Source organism: Cervus elaphus, chromosome X (genome assembly GCF_910594005.1).
Source record: "Cervus elaphus chromosome X, mCerEla1.1, whole genome shotgun sequence".
In the NCBI taxonomy this organism is placed as follows: Eukaryota; Metazoa; Chordata; class Mammalia; order Artiodactyla; family Cervidae; genus Cervus; species Cervus elaphus.
In genome coordinates, this window is record NC_057848.1 from 78,391,311 (window position 1) to 78,417,045 (window position 25,735).

Below are 25,735 nucleotides of genomic sequence, written 5' to 3' on the forward strand. Positions count from 1 at the left end.
GAAGTTAACGTAGCCTTCTATGAAAACAGTCAAAGTTTGAAAATTTTCTAAAGAAATCAGAGATGAATCTCCATACCATGGTAAAGAACAGGAACCCAAAGATGCTACACACTGGTTCCCCCAACTGGCCTCGGCCCTCACTTCTGAGAAGGCTGACCACTCCCTGTTCAATCACAGAGGGAAGGACCAGCCTGGCTGTTGCTGTGGCTCAGGCTGCCTCATCCTCCTCCCTGGCAGCCTCTGCAGACAGGGGTGGGAAGGCCCTCAAAGCCCTTTGTTTGACCCTGAGCAGAAATGCCATGAATTGCCACTTGCTGGTCTCTGCATATGCCTGGGGACCCCACAGGAACTCATAGCAGGCAAGGTGGCTGTCAGGCAACTGCTGGTACTCCAGCTTCCCCTCCCGCACCCACATGTGGGGCAGCAGCTCCCTGGACTCCCCAAAGACGCAGTGCTCACTCTCAGCACACAACCACATCCTGCTGAGTGTTCCCCAGACCTCCTCCTCAGGGCCATGGTCTCTATTCCATATGGTGAGGCTGAGGACCAGCACCAGGAGGCTGGCTTTGGCCAGACCCTGCCTACCGCTATGCATCGTATTGCAGGTGAGGCCCAGGGTGCTGACCAGGATGTTGATGTGCTGCCTGGCATCTACCTCCTTCACCTCCATGCCAAAGTCCATCTGCATTCACTGCAAGGTTTGCCTGAAGACCACTGGGAAGTGCTCCTGGTTATCCCTGAAGACCTTCAGCATTTCTGCCTGGGAGGTCAGCTCCTTGGCTTGATAACTGAGGAGCAGGAACTTCATCAGGTTAGCCACCATCTCATTCAGAATTTCTTGGGGCAAGGCCTCCACAGGAGCAGAGGAGGATGCTGGGAGGTAGGAGGCCAAGTGGGATGTGGCCTCGTCCTCCTCAGCCTCCAAGAGCTGTGCCTCCATTGGGCCCTGGGCCTCAACTGGGTCCTGAAGGTCTTCTTTGGGCTTACTCAGCTCACTCATCTTGACCATGAGCATGATGCCTGGGATCAAACAAGACACGGAAGTTGAGGCAGAGGTACAGATGGGGACCACAGGCCTTGGGGCAGAGGGCATGTGAGCAGCCTCGGATGAGAAACGCATCCCAGGTGGTCTGACACAGGCCACTTATAGGTGTCCTCTTGAGGGGTGCTCTCAGACCTCACAGGGGTGCTCCTCCTAGGAAGACAGTCCCCTGGCTACCTGAAGGAGGAAGTGTGGTGGCTTCCCAGGGTGTGGTCAGCACAGCTTGAGATTTCCGGGGCCCACAATGTGGGGGGGCGGGGGATTAGGGCCTTCTTGTGCCCCCCTCTGTTCTGGGATGGGGAGCCTCTAGTACACACTCAGGGCACCCTCTCACCTTGACTCCAGATACTGCCTGGGCCTCCTCTGCTCTCTCATCTCCAGGACACAGGCTTTAGACCTCTGCCTTTGCTTCCTGGTTCCTGGGGCTCCTGTGTGAGAAATGGAGGGAACATCTAGGGGCTATACAGTGGCACAGCCCTGGTCCTTCTGTGATGGTAAGAGGGGTGGACTCAGTGAGTACATCCAGTTGTGTGTTGGGAGGTGCCCTCGGGGTGCCCTTGTAGTGCTCACCTTTCCCCCCTGGCACGGCTTGGACCCTCCCCTTTGGAGGCACACAGGGAAGCTCAGAACAAGACCCGAGACTGAATAGAAAGCGCTGAGGGGCCCCACATGTAGCCACACCTGCCCAAGGCCTCCCGCGGGTCCTTGGCTGGGGACATGCTCTGTCCTCAGCTCCTCCTCACGCCCTGCCTGGCCTCCCAGCACTCACCACAGGGGCGTGGGTCTGCTCAGTCCTCCATCTGGGTTGGGGAGTCCAGCCTCTGCCGACCTGAAACCTCTGGCCTCTACCTGAGAAACCTTACCTCCCGAGGTCTCTACGCCAGAGGTCAAGAAACTGCTCACCTTGTGCACCCCACTCTGGGCCCTCCAAGACCTTTCTGCAACGGCCAAGATCCCTCCCTGTTGGGGTCTAACCTCCTTAGTCCTTCCTGGCATGGAGACTGGACTCCAGGCAGCACCGGGGATTGTCCTGTCCACCATTTTGAGACCCTGCTGTTTTCACGAGATCCCCAGTCTCTCTGAGACCCTCATGTGAGGAAGACAGACATGCCTAGTGTGCTCTTCTCACCCCGAGGGCTCCCAGGGCCGACTACAGGGATGGGAATCTGTGGGGTTCCATCAGTCCTCACTCAGGGTCCCCTCAGTCCTCACTCAGGGTTCCCTCAGTCCTCCTTCAGGCACCTCACTTTGCCTCTGGGCAGGACCTGGGATTCTCGCCTCTCCGCAACTGAAGCCCTGCCCCTTATACCTGGGACCCAGTCTCTCCAAGACCTGGATGTCCGGAAGTCAGACCATGCACCTTTGGCTCATCCTATCGCAGGGCCGCCAAGGACCAACTGCAGCTACAGCCTTCTCTGAGGTGTTCCAGGGTCCCCTCAGTCCTCCCTCAGGGTCCTGGAGGAGCTGGAGGAGCTGGGCTTCTTCCCTCTGCTCACCTGAGGACACGCCCCCTTTCCCAGATCCCCAGTTTCTCTGAGACTTGGATGTCAGGAAATGCAGCATGAGCTCATCCACCTTCTGTGCTCCCTGAGCCTTGATGTGAGGGTCCCACCTCGGGTCAACACAAGGGGCATCCCCGGATCTGCCTGGGCTCTAGACGAGGTCCCGTAGGGGGGATATAAGGAACCTCACAGATGCCTAACCCTGCTGTTAGGCCTGGACGATCCTGGAGGGGGGATGAGCACTTGGCAGCCTGTTCTGACCTCCGCCTCTGCACCTCAGAGACATGAGGCAACTGTTAGAAGAAGTAGTGCCTCAGATGGGCAGAGGGGAAGATCTTAGTTCTTTGGAGGGTCAAGGTGAGGACGCTGAGGGAGGACTGAGGGGACCCTGGACCCCAGGGCAGAGTGGGCTCTGGGAGGACATAGGGCAGAAGGAACACATGCTGCATTTCCTGACATCTGGGTCTCAGAGAGACTGGGGAACCTGGTATAGGCGGCTGACTACCTAATATCTGGATTTCAGACTGGTGTCCTAGTATAGGGACTGGACTTCCTGACATCCATGTCTCAGAGAGACTGGAGTCCTGATATAAGGGATGGGGCATTAGTAGGGCAGAGGAGCGAATCCAAAGTCCTACACAGAGACAAGTTGAGGTCCCTGAGGGAAGACTGAAGGGACCCCTGAGTGAAGATTCTAGGGACCCCAAGGTAAGACTGATGGAACCCTACAGCCCCCAGGCCCTGTTATCAGCCCTGGGAGCCCTTTGGGTGAGAAGAGCATACTAAATCTGTCCTGACTTCCTGACATCGGGGTCTGTGAGACTGGGGACATGGTGTGAGGAGCAGGGACTATGGTGGGGAGAGGACAGAGCCTAGGTCCTACCAGAAGTCAAGGTGAACACCCTGAGGGAGGACTGAGGGTAGCTAGATCTGAGACCAGAGGGAACCCTGATAGTCCCCAGGCAGGAAGACCTTGTGCTGCATTGCCTGACATCCCTGTCAGAAAGACAGGTGAAAACAGTGGAGCCTCCAAATTGCAGACAGGACATTGCAGGTCTTGCCTGGAGTACAGGCTCCATACAAGGAACGACCAAGGCAGGCTGCCCACAGATACCAGTCTTCGGCCCCCTTCAGAGGAGTCACCAGGAGCCTCCATGGACAATCACAGCCTCCAGGGTCATGTACCAGTCAGATGAACCAACCTGAAGAAATGCTTTGTCAACCTGTTTAGAAGGGCAAAGGCAATGGAGCAAGCCCAAGTCGAGGCTGCAAGCTCCATTCTGGCCACCAGTCCTCAGGCTGAAATGCCCTGGGAGAGCCTCTTCCACACCCTCTTAGCTCTCCCCTTTCGGACACCAGGCTGTGGCCCTCACACAGGGCAAATGACCCTGCTGCATGGCAGAACTAATGGCAAACTGTCTCTAGGGGCACAGTGCCCTAGGGTCCTCACACGCGGGCCTTTCCAAGGTGCTGTTCTGTCCCCTACATGGTGATTTTGAAGAACAGTGGCCCACAAAGGTCTGAGAACATGCATCTCCAAACCCACTGCACTATCGTCCATGTGTAGTGAAGACAGGTGACTCTCACTTGGGTTTCATCCAGTCCCACACCCAGGCTCTCATCCGTTTTCAAATACAGGTAGACAGGGGCTTCTTTGGTCACATCTAGCTCAACAACTCAGAACTGTCCCTGGGAGTGAGTGTGTGTAAAGGAGGCCCCTTGAAAAGCACCTAACCTGTGAGGCAACAAAATCATTCAATGTACCAGCCATCTGGGTAAGGCAGAACAGGTCCACAGTGGTGGTGGGGACAGGGGCAGGGGCAGGGACAGAGAAGATCAGAGCTGGCCTTGGAGAGGACCAGTGAAGTGCTTGTTTTCAACAGAACAGGCTGTACCTTGAGCCCCCAGTCAACTCCTTCAAAGGGCATGTACCTACGTGACACCCAAGTTGGCCATGGGAGGCCAGGGCCGGGGACAGCAGAAGCCAAACCACCCCACTTATGAAAGGAAACAGAGATTTCGAGGCAGCCTCCAGCGAGTCTGAATCCAAGTCTGAGACTCTGGGAAGGGGGCGGGAAAAGCACACACCCAGGTGTTCCCAAGGTGAGCACTCTAGGGCTATGTGAGCGGTCTTTATAGGAAGAAATGGAAACTGAAGACGACTACCTGCAATATTCAGTGGGATGATGTCCGGGGGCGGGCAGAACTCAGGAAGCTGCAAGTTCAGCAGAGCACCTGGCTGTGCCCTCCCACACAGCATCGTGTGGAGTCTGTGTCTCAGGTGCTTGGGGAACAGTCAAGTGGAATGTGAGGTCATTCCCACTGTGCTTGAGCATGGCCCTACTCTGGGGAGAGCTCGACCTGGGGGGCGGTGGGGGCAGGACAACAGGACTCTGACTTTGGAGCCATCTGAGCAGGACCTACCTACCGGAAGCACCAGCTGGAAGAGACCAAAGCCCGAAGAGGGGCAAGGACAGGGATGGGGGTGGGGGCGGGGGTGGGACCAACAACTCAGGCTAGGCCATCCAGCTTACTACAGACCCCATTTTCTGGGAGGGACATTCGCCAGGGGCCCATCTGACCCCTGGGGTCTCTCTCGGTAGAAGCTGAGCCAGGACTTGCCAGGGCCTGGCCCTTTAACAGAAGGCAGCCACAGGCCTGCCTGTTGGTAGGGAGGGGGGTGGAGCCAGGGGCACGTTTGTCAACCCATCCAGGGCCTGGCCCCCTGAAACAAGGTGCCTGGCAGCAGATGAGAGCCTTTGCAGGCAAACTGAAACACGCTTTTCTGTACTTTCAGACAAGAAACAAGCTGGGGACCCCATCTCTGTCCACATCCCTCCTCCCCCACACTGGGCCAGGGCTGCCTTTCCACATTACTTCTGTGACATCATGAAACAATTAAGGGAGCTGACCACTTAATTGGCTGCCAGATTCTAGAATCTCCAGAGATTATTTATGGGGCACCCCGACCCTGGTCTGAGGTCCTTCTGCCCTGAGTGTTCACTGCTTGGGTAGAGAATGCTCCTCAGCTAGACTGGCTCCATGGATAGTCAGAGTTCCAATGAAGCACACGCAGCCCTGCTGGCCCCATCACCTGACAGGGAGCCCGCAGCAGGGGACCCCCCTGATTCCTCCATAATGCAAATGTGCATTCAGGGGAGGTTTTGGCAAAGCAGGGTGACCAAAGCAAGAGCCCAAATCTGGGCTCCCAATACAACCCGCCGCCCACAGGGCCCGAACCCAGAAACAGCCAACAAGCAAGAGAACAACACTGTCCTCAGGCTGTCCTTCCCCAGGAAGCTCTGGATGATCGTAGAGCATGTGGTCTTCACCTCTGTGTACTAGAACGACAAGGGAGACACAGTGGTCATCAAGGCAGATCTCTTCCAGACAGAGGTCCTCCAGGGCAGAGTTGTGGACAGGATCTTCCAGACAGACAGCATCCAGTTTCATCTGTGAACTGAACCTGTATGAGTTCAGTAAAATCCATCCTTCGGGTAGCTCTGTGGGGAAGAAGAGGATGATGGCACCAAAGAAATCCCTTCCAGGGAGACTAGACTAGATGAACCGAGCGCTAGACAGGTTTAGTTTCCCAGGAGAACTTTTTTCTCATGAGAGGGTGGTCAAGGAAAGAGAAGAAAGCAGGGCCTTTCGTGTTCTACAAACCCCCTTAGACAGGATCCACATGGGTGCCTCCAGACCCTGAGAGGCCACTTGATGTCAGGGACGGCCAGTAACACCTCAAGTGAGGCTGGCCCCGGGGGAGCTCTAGGGAGCACACTCACTAGGGCCTCGTAACCTACCAGGAATGAAGAGACCTTGTCTCCCTCCTTAGGGAAGTCCAGGGCTGTGGTGGGGAGGAAGGTGGCAAGGAATGGCTTTTCTCCCCCACATTGGCTAAAGTAATCCATTTCCTTTCAGATCTATCACAACTCCAACTTTCAGAGAGACAAGCCTCTCTTCCTGCAGAACATCTGGACAAAAGGCGACCCCATAACAACTGCTCAGCCCGCCACCAGCACAACAATGACTCCAAAGAGAAAGAAGCGAGTGTTGATGACCAGACACTCTCCTCGATTCCATCACAATGAGTCCACCCAAGAAGCTGACAAGAAGGCCCCGAAGGGATCCCCAACTGCTCACAGAATCCCCTGCACTCTTTTGTGTTCTGTGGCCTTTGGTTTATGGGCAGTGTAGCCGTGCAGGCCGGGGCAAACCATCTTCCCAGTGAGCAGGGTGGCCCCAGTGGAGAGGGTACGTCCAGCAATGCCACGTCTGTACCCCCAGCTACTGCTGGAAGGGACACCACAGGGGAACTGCTGGAGAGTTCCCAGAGTACCCAGATTATGGTTCAGTGATGAGATGATTATGTACAGCACCTATTATTCCATCGTGAAGGCGGCTGTTTCAGTTGTGGCCCCAAACGAGGCCCCTGAAGTGGACGAGGAGAAGGAGTCCTCAGATTACAAGTGTGCCCTCTGTGAGCATTTCAAGGACAACCTCAATCCCTGAGCTGCCAGGTCCCCAGGGACACTCAAAAGCACGGCCTTGTAATAAAACAATCTATTTCTGGCTCTAATAAAGTAAAGCAAAACTTCACTGGAGTAAATAAAGAATTGAACAAGAACTGTGAGTCTGTGTTCTTTCTGTCTGTCCATGCTATTCACACATGACACTGGATGAGCCATATGAGGCTGGAAGCCCACACCCCAGGCCAGCTTCAGTCCAGTCCTCAAGGTCCATTTTCATCTGAAGCAGCAGCATTTCACACGCTCGGCCAATGTTCTGACCCACAAGCTGAGTGCTGAGGCGAGCCCAGGACGGGCTGGTCCCTGTGCCTTGCCTGCCACTCAGCAGACAGCCCAGCCAGGCTCCTGACCTTGGGGGTGTCACCTTCCATGAGTCATGCACCCTAAAGCAGAAGGGGCTCCTCCTGGGTCCCCCAGTGATGCCACAAGTTTCTGATCAGTAGTTGAGAGTCTCTAGCTCCCAATCCAGGGGTCTCCCCAAGAGGCCTACTGGAAAGCAGGGTGACCCCGCCAGCCAAAGGCCTTGCAAACACATGACCCCAAACGCAAAGCCAAGTACAAGGTTTCCAAAGTCAAGTACAAGGGTGGTGAACGCCAGCCCTTGTCTTTGGACGTGGAATAGCCAAGCAGCACGTCCAATACACACTTTGTGAGCCAAGGGACACTTAACAGCAAGGCAAGGGCCACCTGCAAAGACAAACCACGGCCTGTTTCTGGGCCTGCAGACCTCTCCACGTGCCCGAGGCCTCGCTGGCTGCTGACACTCAGCCAAGCCCCTGGCCTTCCCCCATCACCTGCTGGACACTTCCAAAACTGGGGAGTTTGGACCAGAACATAGAGGGAAAAACACTAACTGGTTTCTTTTTTTTTTTTTTTAATTTATTCATTTATTTATTTTTTCAGTGGGTTTTGTCATACATTGACATGAATCAGCAATAGATTTACACGTATTCCCCATCCCGATCCCCCCTCCCACCTCCCTCTCCACCTGATTCCTCTGGGTCTTCCCCTAACTGGTTTCTTAACAACACATTCACAACCACCCAGACCCAGCAGGGCCAAAACGAGTGGCGATGCCATTTTTTCATAAAGGGCAAAGTCCCGGGGACTCTCGCTGAGTCCAGGGCAGCAACACACGATAGGAGTCTTGGGCCCAGCCCTGCCCCAAGTGGGCAGCCCACCACAGGGCGGGGCCAATTCAGACCAAACCAGACGAGCATGACTGGACGGTGTCACCATGACCTGGTCTCTCAGTCACCTTCCACTTGAAAACCTAGTCTGGACAGGCTTCCTGCCCAAAGGGGATCAGATGCTCGGGGATGTCCACCTGGAAGATGTCCTTCCCAGCCCTCCCCGGGACAGGATGCAGCAGCCACTGGGAGTTGGCAAGCGCAGTCATTACTTCTGTTGCAGGTCGGGCAGCAGGGCTTGATTCTCCAGCTCCTCCACCTCGTCAGGACCTAGGTTTTCTGGGCACAGCAAAGTGACCCCAATGTCCACGAGATCTGTGTGTCAAGACAGGACACAGAAGGAGAACAAGGTGATTCAAAGTCACGCCTGCTAGAGAGTAAGATCGCATTACGGAAGGGAACCTTGGTGAACTGGATCCTCTGTCTGAGCCTTTCAGCGGGCTCACCTCGGCAAAGGGAATTCAGGGCAATGCCAAGTGAGGGAGGGAGAAAAATGAAAGGGAGAGGCCTGGCGCTCCAGGAACCCACCAGGATGTGGGCAGCTCTCAGTCTGACCACTGCAGGCCGCAGGGTCAGAGCAGGAGGGCCCCGGCAGGAAGCCTGTGGATATCAGGTCCCCAAGTGATTCACCAGCAGAGAGGTGTTGCTGTGGGGCGTCACCTCTGGGGAGTCAGGGGACTTGCTCAGGCCCTGCTGCACGCAGTGGGGATGGGGAACCCAGGCTGGGTGCTGTGGTGCCTCTCATGTTCTCTGCCGGGCACACACACACACACATATGTACATGCACAGAGACAAGTGCCACATGCAGACCTGGATCTGGGCGGGGCCCATCCCAAGCCTCTGCTCCAGGAGCTCCCATGAGGCCGCATCCCCCCAGTCCGCTGCCTGATGTGGACAGCCAGGGTACAGTGCCAGGTCTGCATAGCACAGGCCACGGACCGCGTTTCCAGGTTCTTGACATCATTTAAGAAGAAACCTGGATAAGTCTTTCAGGACAGACAACTGAACTTCATCTCCCAGGGCTCCCAGGGCCTCACATGGCTGTGGAAACACAGATCCACAAGGGCCAGCAGCCTGACACAGCGGCCTGCAAGCTCACAGCCTTGGGCCGGACATCAGCCCCACGTGTCTGAGCATCCTCCAAGCCTGCTGACACAGAGGGGAGGGTCACAGAGGGCTGGCTCCTTCCACCCATCTCTACACTGTCTGTTGACAGGGGTTGGCGAGCCAGAGGACCCATCCATCACATGCAGTCTGTGGGGAGGTCAGGAAGGAGGGCAGGACAGCGGGAGAGAGGCATGAGGTGAGTTTGAAGAAAGAGGGAGTTAAAACCCTGGGAGCACTCAGGAGGGAGGGTGGGTTCCCTGGCTTCACAGCCCAGTGGCTGGGCTCTGGTCCTCTCCCAGCACAGACAGGGACAGTCTTGGGCTTGGTTTCCCCCAACACTGGGCCCCACCCCACCCCTCAGCTCCCTGGCCCCATCACTGCCCATGCTCTGCAGATCCCCCATCTTAGCCCAGGGCTGCTGGGTGCAGATCTGTGCTAACCAATCTGGCCTCGACCCTGGGGCTGCCCTGGACCTCAGACGCCCTGCCAGGTGTCTTTCCTGGGTGTCTTCATCTTTGGGAGCCACCTTCCTCCCATCCCTTCTCACACCATGGCCTCCACTGTCAGCAGATGCCCTGGTCCCTGCCCAGAGCCTAGAGTAGAACAGAGAGCAGAAACTAGTGGGACGGTCATGTCCTTGCCAGGGCCTGGGATGGCACCACACAAGGATCACAGAATTCAAACCTCAAATAACCCGCTAGGTTACTGTCACCTCATTTGACTGCTGAGGAGGAGCCGAGGGATAGAGAGATAGCCCATGACTGCAAGGGACCTGACCACTCGCCCCTCCATTCTCACTTCTTTCCTTGTACCTGGTTGGGGTTCCCTGTTTACTCGAGGGGGGTGGAGGCAGAGGAGCAGAGCCATGGGCCTGAACATCAGCAGCATCTCAGCACCTCGCACTGAGCCTCCGTTTCCAAGTTTCTGTGATGACGGGGACAAAGTCCCAGAGGCACCCAGCTCAGGGCCTTACAGGCCTTTCCTTCCCCGAACACAGCAAAGCCACAGCTCCCACAGACCCACAAGGCCCCACCTGATCTGGCTCCTATCCTAGTGGCCTGCTCTCCTCACCCCTGGATTCACCCCCAGTAGCTATGCAGGCCGTCCTTTCATCCTTAGAACAATCCAGTGTGTTCTTACTTTAGAGCCTTTGTAGGGTGTGAGGAGTAACACCCTGTCCCCTCAGAGTCAGGTGCTGGAGTCTCAAGCCCAAGTACCTCGGCGTGACCTTACAGACAAAGGAAAGGTCTTCTCAGAGCTGACGGTGGTCAAGTGAGCTCATTCGGATGGAACCTCCTCTAACAGGACGGCTGTCTCCATACAAAGGACACATTTAGAGACAGACAGACACAGAGGAGAACTCCAGGTGAAGAGGAAAGTGGAGCTCTCCAAGCCCAGACACGGCCACCATGGCCAGCAAAGCCCCAGAAATGAGGGGGGAGAAATGGGACAGACCCTCCACCTCCGTCATGAGAACCAGCGTCAGTCAAAACCTTGACCTCAGTTGCTGGCCTCCTGAACCAACACGGTTCATAGTTTGAGCCACCCCCCCTGTGTGACCCTGACACAAAACCCTTTCTCCAAAGAAGACCCTTTCTTCAAAGACGACATAGATGGCCAACAGGCACGTGAAAAGAACCTCAACATTCCTAATTAACATCCAAATACAAATCAACACTCCAATGAAGTATCACCTTACACTGATCAGAATGGCCATCATCATAAAAACCTGTGAAGAATAAATGCTGGAGAGGGTGCAGAGAAAAGGGAACCTTTGTACACTGTTGGTGAAATGTAAATTGGTACAGTCAATAGGGAGAACCATATGGAGGATCCTTAAACAACTACAAACAGAACTACCAGATGATCCAACAATCCCACTCCTAAATATATACCTGGAAAAGACAGAAACTCTAATATGAAAATATACATGCACCCCAATGTTCCTTGCAACACTATTTACAGCAGACAAGATATGGAGGAACCTAAATGTCCATCAACGGATGATTAGATAAAGAAGGAAGAAGATGTGGTTTGCGCACACACACACATGCATGTGCGTGCGCGCACGCACACACACACACACAGGAATCCTTCTCAGCCACGGAAAATAATGAAGTAATACCATCTGTAGCAACATAAATGGACCTAGAAATTATCATATTAAGAGAAGTAAGTCAGAAAGAGAAAGACAAATATTGTATGGCATCACTTATATGTGGAATCTAAAAAGATGCTACAAAAGAAATTATTTACAGAGCAGAAACAGACGCAGAGAACAAATTTATGGTTACCAAAGAGGAAAAGCAGGGGAAGCGATAAATTAGGAGTTTGAGATTAACAGATACACACGACTATGTATAAAATAGTACTACTGTGGTGCTGGGGAAGACTCTTGAAAGTACCTTGGACAGCAAGGAGATCAAGCCAGCCCATCCTAAAGGATATCAACTGTGAATATCCATTGGAAGGACTGATGCTAAAGCTGGTCACCTGATGGGAAAAACCGACTCACCTGGGCTCTGTCCTCTCCGCCCCTGAGTCCCCACTCCTCACACCAGGTCCCCAATCTCTCAGAGACCGGGATGTCAGGAAGTCAGGACAGGTCTAGTGTGTTCTTCTCACCCCAGGGGCTCCCAGGGCTGACAACAGAGGCGGGAATCTGTGGGGTCCCTTCAGTCCTCCGCAGGGACCTCATCTTGTCTCTGGGTAGGTCTTCGGATTCTCTCCTCTCCCCTACTAAGCCCCCAGCCCTTAAACCAGGACTCCAGTCACCCTGAGAACCAGATGTCAGGAAGTCTGCTCCCTATATCAGGACCCCAGTCTGAACCCCGTATGTTAGGAAGCCAGCTGCCTATACCAGGTCCCCAGTTTGAGACTGGATGTCAGGAAGTCAGCCCCCTATACCAGGTCCCCAGTCTCTCTGAGACCTGGATGTCAGGAAATGCAGCATATGTTCATCCACCCTATGTCCTCCCAGAGCCCACTCTGCTTTGGGGTTCAGGGTCCCCTCAGTCCTCCCTCAGCATCCTCACCTTGACCCTCCAAAGAACTAAGATCTTCCCCTCTGCCCATCTGAGGCCCTGCCCCTTCTGACAGTTGCCTAATGTATCTGAGACACAGATGCGGAAGTCAGAACAGACTGCCAAGTGCTCATCCCACCAGCAGGGTGGCTCAGGGCTGACAGCAGGGGTAGGGATCTGTGGGGTTCCTTATAATCTCCCTCAGGGACCTCATCTTGAGCCCTGGCAGATCCGGGGATGCCCCCTGTGTTGACCAGAGGTGGGACCCTCACATCAAGGCTCAGGGAGCACAGAGGGTGGATGAGCTCATGCTGCATTACCTGGCATCCAGGTCTCAGAGAAACTGGGGACCTGGGAGAGGGGGCGTGTCCTCAGGTGAGCAGAGGGAAGAAGCCCAGCTCCTGCGGAGTTTCAATTTGGGGACTCTGAGGGAGGACTGAGGGGACCCTGACCTCAATCAAAAGAGACCTCAGAGAAGCCTGTACCTGCTGTTGGTCCCTGGCGGCCGTGGGGTAGGATGAGCCCAACGTGCGTGGTCTCACTTCCTCACATCCGGATCTCAGACTGGGGACCTGGTATGGGGGCTGACTTCCTGACATCCGAGTCTCAGACTGGGTACCTTGCATATGGGGTGGGGCCTCAGGTGGTCCAATTCCCAGGTCCGGTGGGGTGTCAGGTTGAGGACCCTGAGGAGGAGAACTAGAGGACCCTGGACCCCAATCACAGGACACCTCAGAGAAGCTTGTTTCTGTTGTCAGTCCAGGGCAACCGTGGGGGTAGAATGAGTGCAGCGGGCATGGTCTGACTTCCTGACATCCGGGTCTTGGAGAGACCGGGCCCTGGTGTAAGGGGCGGGGCTTCAGGTGGGGAGAGCCGAGAATCCCAGGTCCTGCTCGGAGGCGAGGTGAGGTGCCTGAAGGAGGGCTGAGGGGACCCTGCGTGAGGACCGACGGAACCCCACAGATCCCCGCCCCTGTAGTCGGCCCTGGGAGAGCTTTGGGTAAGAAGAGCACACTGCCTGTCTGCCTTCCTCACATGCTGTTCTCAGAGACTGGGGATCTCGTGAAAGCGGCACGGTCTCAAAATGGCGGACGGGACAGTCCCCGGTCCTGCCTGGAGTCCAGGCTGCATGCGACGATGGAAGGAGGCAGAAAGACCCCAACAGGGAGGCAGGGATCCTGGCCCTTATGTGGACTCTTGGAGGCCGTAGAGCGGGGTGAGCAGTTTCTTGGCCTCTGGCTTAGGGACCTTCGGAGGTGAGGTTTTTCCGGCGGAGGGTGGAGACTTCAGGTCGGCAGAGGCTGGACTCCCCAAACCCGAGGGAGGACTGAGGAGACCCCCGCCCCTGTGGTCAGTGCTGGGAGGCCAAGGCAGGACGTGAGGAGGAGTTGAGGACTGAGCATCTCCCCAGCCTAGGACCCACAGGAAACCCTGGGTAGGTGTGGCTGCATGTGGAGCCCCTCAGCGCTTTCTGTTCAGGCTCGGACCTTGTTCAGAATTTCCATGCAGGTCCCCAGAGGGGAGGGACCAGGTCGTGCTAGGGGAAAGGTGAGCACTACAAGGGAGCCCTGAGGGGACCTCCTACCACACAACTTGGGGGACCTCACAGAGTCTACCCCTCGTACTGTCATGGAAGGCTCAGGGCTGTGCCACAGGATACCGCAGAGCTGCCCCCTCCCTTTCTTTCACAGGAGCTCCAGGAACCAGGAGAGGAAGGCAGAGGACTGAGGCTCCAGTCCTGAGGTCAGAGGGCAGAGGTGGTCCAGGCAGTCCCAGGAGTCAAGGTGAGGAGGGTGCCCTGAGTGTGCACCAGGAGCTCCCCATCCCAGAACAGAGGGGACCCCACAAGGGCCTAATCCCCCACCTTGTCAGCCCTGGAAATCTCAGACTGTGCTGACTGCACCATGGGGAGACACCTCACTTCCTCTTTCAGGTAGCCAGCGGACTGGCAGCCCTGGAGGCTTGCCCCTGTGAGGTCTGAGAGCACCCCTCAAAAGGAGACCTGTAAGTGGCCTGTGTGAGACCGCCCAGGGTGTGGATCTCAGCTGAGGCCATTCACAGCCCCTCTCTCCCCTAGTCTGGCCTGTGATCCCCATCTATTCCCCTACCCCACTCCTGTCTGTGGTTTGATCCCAGGCATCGTGCTTGTGGTCGAGATGAGTGAGCTGAGCAAGCCCGAGGAAGACTTTCAGGACCCTGGCGAGGCCCAGTGCCCAGTGAATGTGGAGCTCTTGGGGGCTGAGGCAGGGGTGGCTGCATCCGCCTCAGCCTCCTCCCTCACAGTGTCCTCCGTAGCCACTGGGGAGTCCTTGCCCCAGGAGGCTCTGAAGGAGATGAAAGCTAACCTAATAAAGTTCCTGCTCTTCAAGTATCTAGCCAAGGAGCTGACCTCCCAAGCAGAAATACTGAAGAAGGTCCTCAGGGATAACCAGGAGCAGTTCTCGGTGGTCTTCAGCCAAGCCTCACAGTGCCTGGAGCTGGTCTGTGGTGTGGAGGTGAAGGAGGTGGACCCCAGGGAGCACATCTACATCATGGTCCCCAACCTGGGCCTCACCTGTGATGTGATGCTGAGCGGTGGGCAGAGCATGCCCAAGGCCGGCCTCCTGGTGCTGATCCTCAGCCTGATCATGAGGAATGGAGACCGCGCCCCTGAGGAGAAGGTCTGGGGAGCACTCAGCAGATTGGGTGTGTGTGTTGGGAGTGTGCACTGTGTCTTTGGGGAGCCCAGGACACTTCTGACACACGTGTGGGCGCAGCAGGGATACCTGGAGTACCGGCAGGTGCCTTACAGCTACCCTGCTCGCTATGAATTCCTGTGGGGTCCCCGGGCCTATGCAGAGACCAGCAAACGGGAAGTCATGGCATTTCTGCTCAGGGTCAAAGAAAGGGCTTCGAGGGCCTTCCCACCCCTGCCTGTAGAGGCTGCAAGGGAGGAGGATGAGGCTGCCTGAGCCAGAGCAGGATCCAGGTGATCCTTCCCTCTGGGATTGAAGACGGAGCGGTCAGCCTTCTCAGTAGTGAGGCCCTGGGGCACTTTGGGGAACCAGTGTATAGCATCTTTGGGTTCCTGTTCTCTATGATGACTTGGAGATTCACCTGTTTTCCTTAGAAAAATTTCAAACTTTGCTTGTTTTCATAGAAGACTAAATAAACTTCAGTGTCTTAGCTTCATGAATGATGCTGATCACAGTGTGTTTGTGCTTATCCAATTCATGAACAACGGTTTTGCTGTTTTGTAAAAGATAGTGGAAACTCTTCCATTGTGTTTTGTGGTCCTGAACAGAATGGAGTGGAATTGGAATTAGAACTGTTTTGGAAAAGTGAGCTTACTTAGCAGTAACATTGATGGGGGACGAACTAGATGATAAAAATAATTGTAGAGAATTCATGCTTCTGTCCTTCTTGTGTGTCATTTTCAAAAACTAAATTATCTCTTGTGCATTTGGATTTGCCTGGGTTATTTAAGGAAGTAGCAGATAATTAATTGAGCCCCCTGCTCACTGGCTCATGTATTCCAAAGACCTTTACGGAGCCTCTGCTCCGTGAAAGGCTGGGTTTGCAGTGGGGACACTAGGAGAAGCAGGACACCCCCACACCTAGAGCGATGCTCTAGTAGCCCTAGTCACACAAAGAAGGTGGAGAGAAGTCGTCTAGTCCCACTAAACAAGGCAGCATGGGGCGGGGCAGTGAGGCTCCAAGAGGAGCACTGGAATGTCAGTGTCTGAGCCAGGGTGTTCTGGGGCTTTGGGAAGCTGGGTTCCTTCTGTGGGAGGTCATCGTGATGAGGCTGCATGATGGCATCCCTCAGACCTGCCGACAGTGTATCTTGGGGGTGACAGGAATGTCTGAAATGAATCGTTGGTGTGAGGTGTTCTTTTGCATCTTGGATAAAACAGAGATCTCTTTCTGGGGTGGGGAGGAAGGGGTCCTGACAGTTGTTGCATTGCTGTTAACCACAGGGGCAAAGGAGGTGTTTTCTACCACTGCCCCACCATCTGCACAGAATCCTGGAGAAATGTGAATGTTGCTTTGAAGTATGGCCAAGTATTCCCTGGGTTGGCCCTCTTCTCTCTGTCCTGGGAAAGCTGATTACCAATATATTGAAATGAGCATTTACTTGGTCACCTGGACTTTATTTTGGCCACTTGTGAGCATGGTCTAGATTTCAGAGGGGTGAAATGAGTGAACATGGAGAAATCCTGCTGGCTGACTGGATCCTGGGAACTTTGATTCCCAGCCAGGAAAGACACTGTTTCCCACCCCCTCAAACACACACTAACAGCCAAATTGAATAATATAACCTCTAGGAGGAAAACACACAGAACAGCAATTTTGACTGGTTTTCTATTCCGTTTCCTATTGAGCTGCCAATCCTATGAGGTGTCTTGAAAACAAAACTATTTCCAGAGGAGAGAGGGACAGAGTCTGAGATCTGAATAACACGAGAAATAAGTGCTAGCCAGGAAAGATGCAACATCCACCAGCGTCCCTGGGTTCATGCAGGTTCAGAAGTGTGGAGACAGCAGAGACTCACAGGCTAAGACTGTGCCTGGCATCAAATGACAGGAGCGAGTTCTGGGCCTAAGGAGGTGGTGAGGTCACTGCAGTGGGGTGTGCGTGTGGGTGCAAGGGGCTGAAGGGGCAGCTCTAAGGGGTAGCTCTCCCTGCTGAGTGCCAGAGAACAACGGGAACAGGAGATGTGATTCTGGCCACACATGTGGTCACTGCCACATAGTCAATGGACACTTGGAAAAGGTGGAGAATTTCAAGACCCATGTGATCTGCTCAGACTCTCTTCCCCAAAACATAGGAGATTTTGTCATTTTTTTTTTTTTTAGATTTTGTCATTATAAATTCTAACTGCTGCTCTTTGTTGAGCATCTGTTAGGCAGTGTGGAATTGGAGAGATGTTAGGTGCTCCACCACCTCTTGTCTTCCTCTCTCCCTGCACACATGGGGACATGAGCCTGCCAGGCCTCTTCACTTAGGAAGGGTGATGCCATGACCCATGATCAGTGAACTTTGAGAAGAAGCATTTTTGTCATGACCATTTGTTTTGAAGGGACACAGGCACCTGGGAGTTAATCCTCAAGTCAGGACAACACTAAGACACAGAGCACTCCAAGTGAGGTTTTTCTTCCAAAGACTAAAGTCCTGCACTTCTGACCCTTGAGAGAGGCTTCCCGCGGGGTGCTGGCTACAGGAATTCCATGCACCCCCAACCCACAGCATGCCCCCACACCCGCTAAGCTGCACTGTCAGTCCCCTCGGGGTTCTGCTCGGTCTCCATCGGGAGGACAGCAGCCAGCTGTCAAAGGTCCCTGTTGGAGTTGGGAGCATCGTTCTCATGGGCCCCAGCCACGAGCCGCCCCCCCCGACACACCCCTGCTGCCCACAGTGCCCCCACTCCCTCAGAACCTGGCCTTGGGTTTTGTCCTACCTGCCCCCCACTGAGAGTGGCTTAGGCCCTGGTCCTGATGACCTCATGTGTGTATCTTTATCTAGAAGTCCCAGAGCAGCATCCCCTTCCACGGTGCTACAGGTGGAGCTGGCAGGACTTGACTCTCCTTATGGTCGGTCAGTAGTAATCATTGCCGTGGATTCATGGGGTGCATCTCTATGATCCTGAGGTGTATCAGACCATTCCCTGTGGAATCCCACGTGTTGGAGAAAACTCAGGGTCTTCTAAATGTGACTGTAAGGTCATGGCTTTTGAGCCTGAGTATGAGAGGCAAAGGGGTGTCTGGTCAGCCACCCGCAGAGCCAACTAGGAGCCAGTCGGGCTGTTTGAACAGAGGACAGGCTCTAGCAGATGGCAAGGGTGGTACCCAGGATGCCCTCCTAGGTGCCAGAGTCTCCAGACTCAAATGAGGATTTGGAAAGGAACCAGGCAGGAGTGGACACTGAGGTCCCAGGGGTGGAGGCTGCAAAGAGAGTCGGCTGCCCCAGAGAGGTGGAAGCAGCAAGCCCCTGGAGATCCCATCTGACCTGCCCAGGGCTGGTCAGGAGAGGGAGGGGGGAGGAGATGCTGCTGCAGGTGAGCTGCCTCCCTGGCCTCCATGAGGACATCTGTGCTCTGAGGCCAAGGCTGGGACCACAGCCCCGGGGGGTCACTCCAGGATGGACATGTGACAGCCATCATAACAGGTACTCCTCATGCCCCTTATTGGATATGACTGTTAGGTGTGGATGGGATCTAGCTCTGGGTACATGAGAACCTCAGGCCTTTGGCTGCTAGGAGGCCCAAACTGCCCCCTGCCCCCACCGACTTATCTGGAGGTCATTTCCAGGATCCAGCATCTTCAGCAGCCGCCTCTGTGTGAAAACACACCACCCTGTTCCCAAGCTTATCTTGTCCAGGCCATCACCACTTGGACAGGCGCCTCCCCTGGCTTAAGGATTCAGTGAATGTTCTGCTCCTCTGAGAAGTCCCTGTGTTTCCTCATGGCTTCCCTGGAGGCTCAGTGTTAAACAATCCACCTGCCATGTGGGAGACACAGGTTCGATCCCTGGGTGGGAAGATACTCTGGAGGAGGAAATGGCATTCCACTCCGGTATTCTTGCCTGGGAAATCCCATAGACCGGAGCCCAAGGGCGTGGGTGGGCTACAGTCTGTGGGGTCACAAAGAGTCGAACATACTGAGCGACTAAGCACGTTCACACATACGCACAGCTAAAGTGTTGCTCTGGACCCTTGTTTCTTTGGCAAGACACTGACCCCTGCCTGGAACTTGTCAGACATCTGTGGCAAATAACACTGGCAGACGTCTTAAAGTGGTTTTTGAGCAATACAGGGTTCTAGGTCTATACCTGGCCTCGATTGGTGGCTCTTGTCATATCCAGGGAAAACATCTATGAGTTTGGATAAGGGCAGTGTTTGTGGGGCTTGAGAAAAATTGGATCCAGAGATGTTTCTGTGGTGGAAGAGGCCCGGTTAGTGTATTATATGAGACTGGAGGTTAAGGGAGAGGAAAAGCTGAAGATAATTTAGGAAGGGTTGTTTCACACTTGCAAGTTCCGTGTGCTTGTGCTTGGTTTCCTTTCTATTTCCTTTTTTAACATACTCAGCATGTTTTGCCATAAGTTTCCTTGTGTCTTTTATTTTGAAACTGTCAATAGACTTTATTTTGACCTTTTCCTTTGTAATCCTTTAAGATTTGAATAATATTTGTGAAAATAGTGGAATTCTCATATGCCCTCTCCCAGTTTCCCCTATTCCTAATATCTTACATTAATATGATACATTTATTACAATTAATGAGGAAGTATTGATGCATTATTTATTATCAACTAAAGCCCACACTTTACTCAGATTTCTATAGGTTTTACCTGCTCCAGGATCCTGGCCAGGAAACCACCCTAACATTTAGTTGTAATGTCTCCTTGGGTTCCTCTTAGCTTTAACAGTTCTTTGTTTTGGATGATCTTGACAGTTTTGAGGAGTACTCAGTAGATGTTTTGAACAATGTCCCTTGATTGGGAGATTTATCTGATATTTTACTCATGACTAGTCTGGGATTACGAGTTTGGGGGAGGAATATTACAGATGTAAAATCCCATTCTCATCACAGCATAGCAAGTGTGTATTCTCTTAGTACAATTCATCATTGGTGATGCTCTCATTGATCATGTGGCTGAGGTAGTGCTTGTCAGGTGTCTATGCGATAAAGTGATTGCTTTATGTCCCCTTTCCATCTGTCCTCTTTGGAAGAAAGTCACGATGTATGGTCCATGGCTTCAGGGGTAGGGAGTTACGCTCCACTCTCTAGAAGTGGGAGTGTCTGCATAAACTGGAATTTTTCTCTGTGGGAGATTTGTCTATCCTTGTTTGTGTAATTAAGAAATCATTAATTTTTCTCAGTATGGACTCATGGTATTTATACTACACTTTGGGTTAAAATCCAATACAACGTTATATATTTTTATTTTCAAATTGTTCTCAGATTGGCTATTGGGAGTTCTTCCTGTCAGCTGCCTTTGTAAATAACTTTGTCATATCCCTGGACATTTTGCTTCCTTTTTTGAAAAAATTTTGAGTACTTTTTTTCACATGCTACAAAGATGCTTCAGGCTCATTTTCCATATTTCCTGACCCAATTCTAGAATCATCAATTTTTCCATGGAACCCCTTGTTCCTTTTATTGTCAAAAGGTATTGGCAAATCTCGATCTGTACACTCATTGTGCTCATTGGTAGTGAAGGGTCATTGGTCTGGGGACCTCTTGGTTGAGAGAGCAAAGAATTATAGATGTACTTCTTATCATGTGTTTATGTATATATCTAGAAATATTTTAGGTGGTAAAGATTTCATGGATATGACACCAAAAACAAAGGCAAAAAAAAAAAGAAAGACATATATAAATTGGACCTGATCAAATAAATAAATAAATGAATAAAAGACTGTGAATCAAAGAACACTATCAAGGAAGCTACCATATGATCCAGCAATTCCACATCTGAGTGTATATTCAAAAGGAAATGAAAATAAGATATCGAAAAGATATTTTCACTCCTACATTTATTACAGCATTGTTCACAGTATCCAAAATATGGATACAATCTAAGTGTCCGTCAGTGGATGAACGGATAAAGAAGATGTGACATATTCAACATATTCTGCCATTTGCAACAACTTGAAAGGAGCTTGAGGGCATTATGCTAAGTAAAATAAGTGACATTGAAAAAGATAAATACGGTTTGTTATCACTTACATGTGGAATCTATAAAGGACAAACTGGGACTACCCCGGTAGTCCAGTGGCTAAGACTCTGCACTTCCAATCCCGGGAACATGAATTTTATCCCTGGTTGGAGAACTAAAAACCCACATGCTGAGCAACAAGGACAAAAATAAAATAACAATAAAAATAAATTTAAAAAGTACAAAGGACAAACAGAGAAATGGGGAAGAGAGAGGTGTTTACAAAGAATTAGGGGATGGGGAAATAGGGAGAGACTGTTCACAGGGTACTAGCCCCCACTTATCATACTAACAAGTTGTGGAATCCAGTGTACAGCAGGATGCTTATAGCTCTATTCTGCATCAAATACTTGACTGTTGCTAAGAGAGTAGAACTTCTACATTCTGAACACACACACACACACACACACAAATGTGATAGAATGGAGGTGGTAGCTAATATGACGTCACCATTTATAAATGTATCATATCAACATGTCAAGATTTTTGCTTGAACTCCATCCCTCCTTGCTAGCAAGGCTTCTCTTCTAGTGGAGTAAACCTAACTGCAATGGTGGTGTCATTCACCCATGTGATACTTCCAGATTGGAGCAAGAAACAATGTGAGTGAAATTTTAAACGTCCCTTAGGAGCTACTGTCGCTTCTGGCTCCAGTACAGCATCCCACATGACACTCCCACATCCCACAAGGATTCTGCAGATCAGAATCCTTTTCTGCTTGTTCTAATTTCTTAAAGTTGGCATCTGTACACTGTCAGGCTTTTTAAATTTCAAATTCCCTTACCTTCCCTGACTGAACAGCAGGAATACCTAATGGGACTAGAGGACACATGCAGGTAAAGAATCGCTTTCCTGGTTCAAAGATCGATTACTCAGAAAGCGTCACCTCTCCCCCCACATGCAAATAGAGAACAACGTGAGTCCATTCCCCAGCTTTGACGATTACCACCACACTGTCAAGTTTAGTAAACACCACATGACAGAGCAAGATGCAACAGACCAGCAGACATGGGTGAAGACTGTCTAACAGTATTTCCATAGAGCTCCGCTCTCCTAAAGTCCGATTCTGAATTTTGCACCTGCCTATGGCCCTCATGTGTAATGGGTCTTGTATATTTTCATCAGTTGAACTGTCTTTGAAGTGAACTTGAAACACACTTGATTAATCCTTCACAAAGTGATGAATTACTCTTGGTTCCAGTTATCTGAATGAAGCGATACAAAGAGAGACCCACCTGCCTTGGATTAGAGCCAAGGCCTCCCCGCCCAGGAGTCAGGAGCCAGAATCACTCCCAAAGAGATGAGCATCTATGTTGCAATATCTGTAGAGATAATAAACAGAGACTTTCCTTCTTGATGTAGAGGAGCCTTTGTTCTAGGTCACATTGCCCTGACTGTGGGCTTCCCAGGCTATTTCCCCCACTCTAGGTTTGAACACAATGTCCAGGTTTACAGAGGCCAGGACAATGGCCACTCTACCCCTGCTTCGACTTACCTGGGTCTTTCCCGCTCTCCCTCCATAAAACACTTTCTCCCAACCCCTACCAGATGGAAGGGGCTGCAAAGAGAACTGGCTCTCCAAGATGAGATCTTGAGGATGCCCATTTCCCCCCTCTTGGAACTGGAGAAATGATCTCTAACATAGTAACTTCATGTCTCCCACCGAGTGTTAGCAGTTGCTCCTGTGATGAGTAAGCACCAATGTCTGCAGAAGCTGTGCTGAACTGAGAGTGGTTGTGATTGATTTCCTAGAACTCCATCACTTTCTTGTACGAGTCCATGAAATTGTCCTTTTATTTGAAAAAAAGACCATGATATTCAAATAGCTGTGCACCCCACCCTTAACTCAGTGGACAGTCAGAGTGTCCTGCACTGTGTGGAGCTCAAGAGTAAAGTGGTGAGGGATAAAGAGGGAGTCATGTTTGCCACAGCCTAGTTGGATGTTTTAAATTATTTTGGCCACTCAGCATGCAGGATATTAGTTCCCTAACGAAGGATCAAACCCACACCCCGTGCGGTGGAAGCATAGAGTCCCAACTACTGGACCATGAGGGAAGTCCCTACAATATTCTTAATCAGGATGCCTCAAAATTGTCAAGGTCATCAAAAAAAAAAAAAAAAAAAACCACGACGGTCTGAGAGACTGTCACTGCAAAGGGCAGTTTAAGGAAATATGACAGCTACATAGACTGTGGTATGCTCGATGTGAAATGATCCTCTAACAAAAAAAGAACACGGGGTAGAGACTAAATATTAAAATATAATATAAGCTAATTACTATTATAATATTATAATAAAGTAAATCGATCAATTAAGTTACAAATCATAAACATTAAATATGAATACATTAAACACAAAATTATATGAATATAATAAAACATAAAATACAAAATCTGTCTATCTCACAGAAAATATGGCGTACAACCTCGAAGGTATTTACAACTTAGCCATTACCGGGAAAGTTTGCTGATCCCTGTAATAAAGCAAAATAGCATGAATATACTGAGGGATTTATAACATGGGTAGAAGCAAAAGCCCCAGGCCCAAATCTGTAACCCTGTGGTGGAAGACTCATTAACAGCATGGCAGACACCTAAAATTTTGAGGGAGGGTGGTATTTCTCTTTGTAAAGAAAACTTCTGTGAGAAGTGACTGTTGCACTGTTTTTGTATTCTCTCACCACTTGGTCATCTAGGCGAATCCATTCAAGTGAAGTACACAACAGAGTGAAGAAACTAAACCCACCCACCCACCCCCGCCACTCTGAGTGAGAGGACCAGAAGGAGAGCCTCCTGGTAGCCAAAGAGTGAGGGCAGAGAGTGGAGAAGATCAAATATGAACAAGGGATTCCAGCAAGCTGTAGGAACTCCTAAGTTCGACCTGAGCTGTGCATGTAGGACTCTCACCAGAGGCAGAATACCAAAAGCTTGGAGAACTGCACCATTCCCCAAGGGGCAGGCTGGGCCCTGTGTGATTCACAAACACTATGCATCTAAGTATCACTGTATCAACCACAGCAACATGCACATTTATTTCAAGCACATGGGAAACATTCACCAAGATAGCATCCTGTATCATCAAAACTAATTGAAAAAATTTAAATGATGCAGAGTTTGTTCTCTGACAAGAAAAGAATGAAACTGGAAGGCAAACAATATGGAAGGAGAAGAAAAATCTCAAAACACTTAGAAATTAATCAACCATCCATAGGTCAAAGAGAGATTCTCAAGGAAGTAGAAACTGCACTGGGATGAATTAAAAGGAAAGTGCAATGTATTACAATTTATGGGATGCAGCTAAATCAGTGTTAAGAGGGAAAACTATACCATTTAATGTTTAGATTAAGAAAGAATAAAGACTAATAGATCAATAATCTATGCTTGCACCTTAACTTAGAAAAAGAAGAGAAAACTTTACCCAAAGCAATCTGAAAACAAACAAACCAAAAACACAAGAGGAAAAGAAAAAACTAAAATCAAAAATAAGGAAAGGAATTATGGGGAAAAAAGAAAACTGATTCATTGAAAAGATCAACAAAATTGATAAAACTCTAGCCAGATAAGCAAAATTGAAAAAGAGAAGACAAATGACTAATATCAGAAATGAAATGCTGACTAGCACTACAATTCTACAAGCCCTACACTAAAGATGGTGGAAGGATAAAAAGGAAATACTAAGAACAAATTTATGTACAGTAGATAAATTCAAGAACTTAAATAGAATTGTACAATTCCTCAAAATCCAGAAACTACCCAACACACCCCTGATGAAATGCATAACCTGTATAGTACTACAACTATTAGTGGGAGATCAGAAAGTGTTCGCTAAGTAATGTCTTACTCACAGCTCCTGCAATCTAGTTGGATCAACTTTATTTGGCTCCCAATACATGAAACAGGTCAACGTGACCACAAACACAAACAGGAGCAATGACAAGTACGCCTCTGCAAACATCTGTAGGAGAGGTGCCTGACACTTACATAGCCAACAGAGACAGAACTATTTTAACCCATGGGTAGCTTTATTTATTTTTTTTCCATTTATTTTTATTAGTTGGAGGCTAATTACTTTACAATATTGTAGTGGTTTTTGTCATACACTGGCATGAATCAGCCATGGATTTACATGTATTCCCCATTCCGATCCCCCCTCCCACCTCCCTCTCTACCCGATCCCTCTGGGTCTTCCCAGTGCACCAGGCCCGAGCACTTGTCTCATGCATCCAGCCTGGGCTGGTGATATGTTTCACCCTAGATAATATACATGTTTCGATGCTGTTCTCTTGAAACATCCCACCCTCGCCTTCTCCCACAGAGTCCAAAAGTCTGTTCTGTTTATCTGTCTCTCTTTTTCTGTTTTGCATATAAGGTTATCGTTACCATCTTTCTAAATTCCATATATATGTGTTAGTATACTGTAATGGTCTTTATCTTTCTGGCGTACTTCACTCTGTATAATGGGCTCCAGTTTCATCCATCTCATTAGAACTGATTCAAATGAATTCTTTTTAATGGCTGAGTAATATTCCATGGTGTATATGGAGCACAGCTTCCTTATCCATTCATCTACTGATAGGCATCTAGGTTGCTTCCATGTCCTGGCTATTATAAACAGTGCTGCGATGAACATTGGTCGTAGGCCT

At 50.9% G+C, this 25,735-nt stretch overlaps 1 protein-coding gene, 1 long non-coding RNA gene and 2 pseudogenes across 2 annotated transcripts; 2 read left to right on the forward strand and 2 right to left on the reverse strand.

Moving 5' to 3' along the window:
* Positions 1-208: 208 nt before the first annotated feature.
* Positions 209-1,000, reverse strand: LOC122690379 (annotated as a pseudogene).
* Positions 1,001-8,346: 7,346 nt separating this feature from the next.
* Positions 8,347-25,735, reverse strand: part of LOC122690380 — a 60,630-nt pseudogene continuing 43,241 nt past the window's right edge.
* LOC122689931 lies at positions 13,266-14,468 on the forward strand. The gene is made up of 3 exons (XR_006339950.1): positions 13,266-13,393; positions 14,085-14,177; positions 14,327-14,468. It is a non-coding gene; the product is annotated as an uncharacterized LOC122689931 (long non-coding RNA).
* On the forward strand, positions 14,550-15,564 carry LOC122689930 (melanoma-associated antigen 10-like). The gene has a single exon (XM_043896767.1). It carries the CDS (start codon positions 14,550-14,552, stop codon positions 15,342-15,344), a length of 795 nt encoding a protein of 264 aa, XP_043752702.1. The 3' UTR covers positions 15,345-15,564.

Coding starts and splice junctions, on each gene's coding strand:
- LOC122689930 (XM_043896767.1), top strand. CDS start 14,550: ATGAGTGAGCTGAGCAAGCCCGAGGAAGACTTTCAGGACCCTGGCGAG.